Source organism: Lathyrus oleraceus, chromosome 5 (genome assembly GCF_024323335.1).
Source record: "Lathyrus oleraceus cultivar Zhongwan6 chromosome 5, CAAS_Psat_ZW6_1.0, whole genome shotgun sequence".
NCBI classification, from domain to species: domain Eukaryota; kingdom Viridiplantae; phylum Streptophyta; class Magnoliopsida; order Fabales; family Fabaceae; genus Lathyrus; species Lathyrus oleraceus.
In genome coordinates, this window is record NC_066583.1 from 84,228,481 (window position 1) to 84,236,909 (window position 8,429).

Here is an 8,429-nt window from a genome sequence, read left to right on the forward strand (position 1 = left end):
TAGTCTCCTCTATTTTATATTAACCAAAAAAAATTGGTCTGACCCAAACTTGACCTGAGCTTGATGTGCACTAAGCCTTAGACACACCACATGTGCATATGTTGTTATATCATAGCGCTTTCGTGCATGGGACATGTGCATATGTTGCTATATAAGAGTTGAAAAATAAATTATGATAGTGACAATAAAACTTGTTGCATAACAAAGCATAGCTGTAATATGACTAATCAGGGTGGTGTCCACTACACAAACAGCTAATTTCATGTGGCAATGTCAACTGTTTAGCAGAGCCAAGCCTAAACAAAATGTAATGGAACCACTTATGGTAAACATTCTCAAAATTTTCGCTAACATGTCAACCAAACAGACACAAGTGTTGCATACCAAATTAACTTCAACTGGAACAACTTGACAAATATTTATATTATTACATACAATGCTGCAAGGACAGGAAAGAGAATCATAAGGACAAAACCAGCTAGCTTTGGGAGCAGAAACAAAAGATACAATGCCACTTGGAATAAATGACATCACAAACCATAATGCAAATATGCAAGCCTTCATTGTCAAATAATCTCAATCATATGATTCTATAAATATTCACGTGACGAATCAATAGCTCTGATAGCAACACCTGGCTATATGTTCCTGCTGCTTGCTTAATACTCTGCTGCTATAGGTTCTTGTACCAAGGTGAGCTGTGGTTTGTCTTCAATGACTATATCACCATTCACATGGGATTCTACTTCACCTGGATCTATGTTCAGAGACAGAGTTTCACTTGTCTCATCAGACATGGCATTGTTCTCCTCGATAGCTGCAGCTGCTTCAACATTCTCTTCCTTTGTTGCAATAGACAAGGTGGTAACATCAGCTGTTACACTAGATAAGGAGGCTTTCTCGTCATTCACCGGCTTAGACGGAGTCCGTGCAGTTGTTGTATTGGGTGAACTGATCCTTTCAGGAGTCAGTCGAGGAGGGAGAGATTTCCGTTGTGGCTTCTTTAGGTGAACAGGACTAATTCCTTTAGTGGGGTTATTCTGAGATAATTTCTCATCCAGACTTAAACGACATTGTTGAGCTGTGCTTATGGTGTTTCCTTCTAGCTCTGAAGATGTTGAAGTCTTCTTACGACCAAGCTTGGGAGATTTTGCTCTTGTAGTTGGTATCTAAATTCACAAGCCCAAAGGAATTTCAATTTCTAAATCATAGACAAACTCTTTCCATAAAAAAATCTTGGACAAATTTGCTAACTCGGAAAATTCATGGAGAATATCAACAGTTTCAGAGCAAAAAAAGGTCAAAACTACACGCCCAATGAAAAGTTAAAAACATCACTTTATAGTTAGATTTAGAAAGTCAGTATAAAGTTCTCAGGCAACTTCAATTAGTGTTTATTTGATTAGATCAGCATAACATTGCTATATAAATACAGTAGAGGTCAAGGTTCTAGTTAGTTCTGCGCAATTATCAAAAACTGACAATAAAGTTTAACCAACTAGCTAACTTAAAACATCTCTAACTGGAGCTGAGCAGTTCTGTGGTGAAGTTGGTGTGTCATTCAGATAACTTAAGTAAAAATAGTTTTGATGCATTTTACCACACGCCTATGCCTAAATATGTAAAAAGTCATCTAGAATGACATTTTAAGAACTACTACTCATTTTTAGAATCAGATAGAATATCAAAATCAGTTCGGAAATAGCAAAACTACCTAAATTTCAGAACCTACAAGATATGTACAGGCCACCAAAGCACAAACCAAATCTAAAGGTTCCAGGTGCAGAACAATGAGGTAACTGAAAAGAATATTCAACATGCTAATTGAAAGTCCTTAATCGTATAAAATCAACCATCAGATTCATCGATTGAAATTGTAGTTAAAAACTATCTAATATATGCAGTGATATTTTGAACTTATGTATAATATAACAGGCTTATTGCTTTTAATTTCACTTCCCTATTAACTTTGGTCCAACGTACCCAAGAAAATACATGTTTTATAATGTTAATTACATACTCAAGACATGAACATTCCATATTTCCATCTCAGTTTTAAATCCAACTAACATTTTGGTAGCATAACTAAGGAATGTATACAATATGCATTGATTAGAAAGACAACACCAGGGAGAGTAATTAATGTCTATAATGAATGAGAATTTATATAATGAGTGGAAACCAATCATTCTTAACAATAGAGTATTTCAGAACAAGCAAGACATTTGATTAGACAGACACAAATCGATAGAATGAAGTGGAAACAGTGAGAAGCTTCAATCAGAAAATATTGCTCTTTTCAAATAAATTCAGAAGATTGGCTAGTTGTGTGTGGGGGTGCGTACACATCAGTGTATTTGTGAGTTGGGTATTGACATGCCAACAAGAAAAACATTTCCTATAGTTCAAAATAAAAACTCGAAAAATAATTAGACAGACTACACGCAGTGGGCTTGCATGCAATCGGGAAGATAGGCATCCATGTATGCCCATAAACAGAAACTAACCTTCTTCAACTCCACCCGAGAAGGAGGAGGTTCTTGGTAGAAGCTTGGCATTGGAGTTGCTTTAAATGCTAGTTTTTTCCTAAGCCTCCTAATTTCAGCTTCTTGGCTCTCCTATAAAAAGAAATCAAAGGTTGATATGTTTAAAAGGAATTAGCGCAAGTTTTCAGCCTAGCTATCATATATTATCACCTTGGTTTTTGCTTGCATATTGCTCTCCTCCACTTCCTTCGCATGAATCCTTTCCTCGAGCTTAGAGTAAAACTGGCCACCAAAATATGAAATTATTTTAAAACTACAAACTTATTCACAAAGGAAACCATCATGGTAACCCTAGAGAAAAGCAAATAATAATTATTAACCTCTTTTCTTCTCTCAGCTCGCTCATTACATTTGAAACTGAATCCATAAGTTGGCATTGTCCCCATTCTGCGAGGTTTGCCATCTTCTGCTGTAGGACTTATAAATGGATTAAGGATAAACCATTAAACCAAAATCATAAACTACATCATTCTCAAAAGTAAATTTACAATAAGTTGCACTCTCCTCCATTAAGATACACAATCATCACGCTACCATTCCTTCTAAATTTAAAAATTCAACCTCTCTCTTGAGAGATGAATACGTGCTACACTTTAGTCTATTTTAATTTAAACAAATAGTATTTTAGGAATGTTGTTTTCTCCCATGTCATTTTTTAGTTGTCCTACAATTAGTCGCAGGGTTCAAACTAGTCGTCAATGATGTGCCTAAGAACCTTATTTGCATTAAAAATGTAGCACATTTCATTTTCATCTCCAAAGAAAATATGATTCAGGCATCACGTGAAATGTAATTTACCCATAAACTTACTATTTAGATATACAGAAATCTCTCTTTGCTCCCTATTCCACTCAAAAGAAAGAAGAATAAAAACTTGACCGCAAAAAAAAAAAAGGATACGAAGATAACTCAGCATTTCCTGGAAGATTATCAAGGGGTTCTTTCTTTATTAACTGTGGTCTAGTCTTCTCCCTGTATCCAATAAATTGCAATCCACGCGTCAAATAATTAAGACGATAGGATCTTCGTACCATATTCTTTTGTCAGAGAAAATGTTACTAACTATTTAAAACGAATACAAAAAGCATTTCATACATTGGTGCTTCAGAAGATGCTGCATCAGACTTTCCAGCGTGCTGAGAGAAAGTGTAAAGAATATCAGTGAATGCCAACACTATAATTTCATTGCACAAATCCAAAAAGCTAAATTAACAAACAGAGGAAGCAAAATCAAAGGTAACCATTACCTTGTTCAATCGAGTCTGCTTGTCGTTCAATGCTCTGCTCTTAACCGCCAGTCTTGGATGAGAGTCTAAAGCGGAAGTACCATTCGAAACAGAAGATGCTGCTACCACCTCTTCATCTTTCCCGACTTTGTTCTTTCGTACCAAACCTGTATGAACACTTTTAGGTTGTTTCACTTTCTTATTCTTCACAAGACCGTTCCCTGTTCTAGATTTCTCCTTTCCATCTCCGATTTCAACGTCCTCTTCCTATAATTTACAAAACACAAACACATTCAAATCAGAAAAAATAATAAATCAACTAATCAATTCAGCGTGGGAATGCATAATTAAATAATTAATCTCACCTTCAAAATGCCAACATTGTTTCCCTCAATTTTCCCATTCAATCCTTCTTTCAATTCTTCCATACACAAATCACCATCAAAATTTTCAAAATCTCCATTGGACACCATTACATTTTCTTCAATTACAGTAACAACAGAGTCTACATTTGAATCAACACCATTTTGATCCACTGCTTCAAATCCATCTACCACTGAAATATCACTCGGATCCATCTTTCACACCAAGCTACAAATTAGGGTATGAACACAGAAATAAACAAATCAAATAAAAGGATAAAATAGTAAATTTCTAAACTCCATTAATCTATAGAAAGTAACTACATTATAATGAAAAGTGGTTACTAACTAACCTAAGGTGAGGTATCAGAAGAGCATAGCGGGTTGAGATCTGGGGATCCGAGCCCGATAACAAGATCCGAAAGATTGAAAGTGTTGTTGATGATTTGTTTTTATTGGATTTATAAGAGAAATGAAAGAGAGAGGAGTAGAGAGTAGAGAAGGACGAGTGAAGAGAGTAATATTATTATAGAAAGGAAGGATGACTTGAATTTACAGGTCAGATCGTGTCGCTTTCTCCGCTCGGATTCTAGTCATACAAAGTCACGCTCTGCGGTTGTCTACACGGCCTTCCCGGTTGGTAAATGGTGAGAGTTGTAAGAAATATAAAATTTTATTCCAAATATTGAAAATTATAGATGATTTAATAATAGTTTAAACATTTTGTATGCTTATTTTTTAAAACAAAATTGTGGATGTCTACTTCAATCAATGTTAACTTATTTGGGTGGATGGATGGTTAAAGGTTTGGGTCTTTAGAGTGTGTTCTTCTAATGTTTTTTAGGTTTGAGTTCTTCTAATGTTTTTTAGGTTTGAGTTCTCTTAAATGCTAGTAATTTTTGTGTTAGACAAGTTTATATAGAGTTTTGTTCCGACTTTGAACGGGGTCTCCGCTGGTGGACAGTGGAATTGGTCCTTTTGAATTAATTGATTGTAAAGTTGAATATCAAAATTTTTAAAAATGTAAATGTATTCGGATAGATAAAAAAAAATTGGATGGTAACAATCGATTCTATGTTTTCAGGGATGGATGTGTACTTAAAAATATTATAACAATTAAATCAATAGTGATTATGAATGAGAGATTTATGGTTTTTTTATAGGGTGTGTCTTATTTTGAATGGTCCATCGGACTATATAGCAAGATCAATGGTTTAGAGATTTTAGAATCTTCTTAAAGATTATTCTCTTATAGGACATATGTTAAAGGATTTTGTTAGTCTTATTATCTGACAGTCTTTAGGGTCTTCAGTTCTGATTGGATACGCCTCTAAGACGTGTCAATTCACTGGTACGCTTCACTAGACCAGACTCATGTGACACGGTTTCATGTCAATTAGGCTTTGACTGAGTTTAGAATAGTTTCCCCTTAAGTCTTGGTTGGTTGGACTAGATTATTGTTTGTCTTTGACTTTTGGAAAGGTTACACCAACTGAAGAATGTGGGGAAGATTGTCCTCCCTTACAAGTTGGATGAAACATTTGTGATTATGCTTGGTTTAAGATAATGTGGTGAGATTTAGATCATTGACTTGAATAGTTAACTTGTCGTGAACTATTCAGATGTGCTTTAAGGTGTGTGTCACAAACTCCACGTGTTCTGCACCCTTTGGGATTTCTTGGGGTCAGAATATTGTGTCATATCTTGCTATCATACATATTTTCGTCATTCTATGATGTGGACTTGACCTAAATTATGTATCTCCCAATTTTGACATGTTGAGGGTGAGACGCATAGTAATTTCTCTATAGAAGACAAGGCGCAAAGATGGTTTTTGTGGGAAATGAAATTTCTCTGGGGTGATGTGGTGTCACTGTATTGGTCTATTGGCAGCCTTCTAGACTCTTAATTTCTTAATCGTTGGATTTATGGAATTTTGTTGTTTTTGGATTGGTTTAGAGTGTATGAAAGTGAGGTTATTATCTCACTACTATTTTATATCATCTTTATTTTTTCTTAGTTTATGGATTTTCTCTGGTTTCTTCTTGAAAAACTCGTTGAGACAAAAACTCTTTGTGGTTCTCTAGAGATCTTTGTTCTTAATCTTGGTTATGTTCCTTATTTTTCACAGTTTATCCATTTGTTCATTGGTGATTTTTCTTGTATGCTACTTTGGTTTCATAGTTGTGGTGATCTCACCATTATTGTTAACTTATTTTACTATTTAGCATTGGCATTTTATATTAAATAAAATGTACTTCTTTCAATAGTGGTCGTAGATGGCCATATGCCATCCCGATGTCGTTAAACTGAGTGTTTGTTGGTTATTTCCATCGACATGGGCGGTGGCGCCGCCCTAGGTGTTACCCCTAATCTAAGGGATGAAAATGTCAGGATTGTGTTCATGTGTATAAACTTTAAGAATGTCCATTTGTTTAGATTTGTTATATTTGGATGCTTGAACTTTCTTTATGAAGGGGTTTTAGGCTATGAGACCTTTTCACCTCTTTAACACGAGGTGACATGATGGATAGACGTGACTTTTTACCTTGAATAATCATTTCTCTTTGTGTAGACATGTTAGAGACAAGCAAACCTTTCAAATACCCCATGTAGACGGATTATGGATCTAAGGACAATTGCCATTAGCCCTCGTGTTCACATAGAATACTTGGAGACTCCCTTTATATACTTTAAATTGGTCAGTTTATGCTCTTATAGTCCCTTATTAGAAGATGAAACTCTATAGACTGGGTTATAGGCATCCCCATAAGTGGTGATTGTATTTCTAGTTCGTATTTGATTTATTCTTTTTTGAAGTTTGAAGGGAGGCTCTTAAAATAACTTTCATTGATGCCAATTCAAACAAGTATGTCAACATCCAAGCCTTCCAATATCTTTATGTGTATCTTATCATCCTGAAACATCTCCCATTCTTTTTTAACATATTCCCTCTTCTTTGGAAAATTGCAAAGTCTAGGTATCCCTAAGGCCTGGTATGTGTCTGTTCCATTTCAGAGAACTTTGATGGAACTTCGTTTTGATCTTATAAGAAAAGGTTCCTATGGAATTGGATAGAAAACCATTTTAGGTTGGGTCAACGAGTGATGGTTTATGAGAAAGTGGACATATCTGAGAGTGATGTGGGTTACACAAGCAGGATTAAAGGATTTTTCTTCTCTTTTTGTAACATCCACATATAATATATGTCTAGAGTACATATTATACATAGTGTAAAACTGGTACTGAAATACATAAGCGCCTAGCAGCACAATGTACATATACATACATGTCCAAAAGAAACATAACATGGCACAAAATGTACACAAAAGTGCCCAAAATAAAACAACTAGATCTAGATCACTAAACAATGATCCCAAAATATATGCACAGCAGAGTAACCATCAGCCATCAGGTAAGCAAGACATTACTCTATCTTGCCCTTACCCTTACCCTGCTTAGAACCACCTGAAAAATAATCAACAACATGGGGTGAGATGATAATCTCAGTGGGTTCCCTATCTTATGGGTCCACTCGGCTCTATAGGATTTTCTAATCAATATTTTGTTTTCTATCAATATACAACTCAAGTCAACAAGGGAACAAAGACTTGAGCAATGGGGAAACTAACTCGCAATGCATGGCAACATGCATCTGAGTTCTCACAACTCAACCACGACCGTTATTCAGATCACGATGCATCAATTCCCGAACGGACTTACGTCTAAGCCAGGCCCAGTTCATGCATGCTCGTATGATTCGACTTTCACGGTGGATATCAGGTTCTCCTATGGGACTCGAACCCACTTTTAAGAACCGTCACTCGTATGGGACTCAAACCCACTTTGAGTCTCTTTCACCGTATGGGGCTCTAACCCACTTAGATGTCCACCTTTCCCCCATGTCCACCATGGTTGGGACTCAAACCCAATTGAGGCTCGAATCATCGGTCCCACATCCCAATGCTTACTCATCTAAGCATACCAAATAGAGATGTGTACCATCACAGAAAACACACATTCTAAATACATGATCGGTTCCACAAATCATCGGTTCCCCGAACCATAACAAGATCCATCAACCACAATGCACAAATAATAACGTGGCATGTTCCATACAATGCGTCTCATTCTCAAACACAACGATCATTCGTCCACGACCTCCACATAAGCGTCGTACGAATGAATACCGTTCCCTCATATTATCTAGGTTACAAACCTAACTCATGACCTAATTTCAATCCTAGGTTAACTAACTAGATTCATCTTGTAATTTTCACCATTAGCATGTATTC

General features: G+C 35.9%; 1 protein-coding gene across 1 annotated transcript; it reads right to left on the bottom strand.

Moving 5' to 3' along the window:
* Nucleotides 1–320: 320 nt before the first annotated feature.
* LOC127087639 (protein WVD2-like 5) lies at nucleotides 321–4,914 on the bottom strand. The gene is made up of 9 exons (XM_051028557.1): nucleotides 4,488–4,914; nucleotides 4,138–4,363; nucleotides 3,794–4,039; nucleotides 3,642–3,682; nucleotides 3,447–3,518; nucleotides 2,867–2,963; nucleotides 2,697–2,768; nucleotides 2,508–2,618; nucleotides 321–1,169 (listed from the first exon to the last, which is right to left on the bottom strand). The coding sequence occupies exons 2-9, from the start codon at nucleotides 4,348–4,350 to the stop codon at nucleotides 660–662; spliced, it is 1,362 nt and encodes a 453-aa protein (XP_050884514.1). The 5' UTR covers nucleotides 4,351–4,363; nucleotides 4,488–4,914; the 3' UTR covers nucleotides 321–659.
* Nucleotides 4,915–8,429: the final 3,515 nt, after the last annotated feature.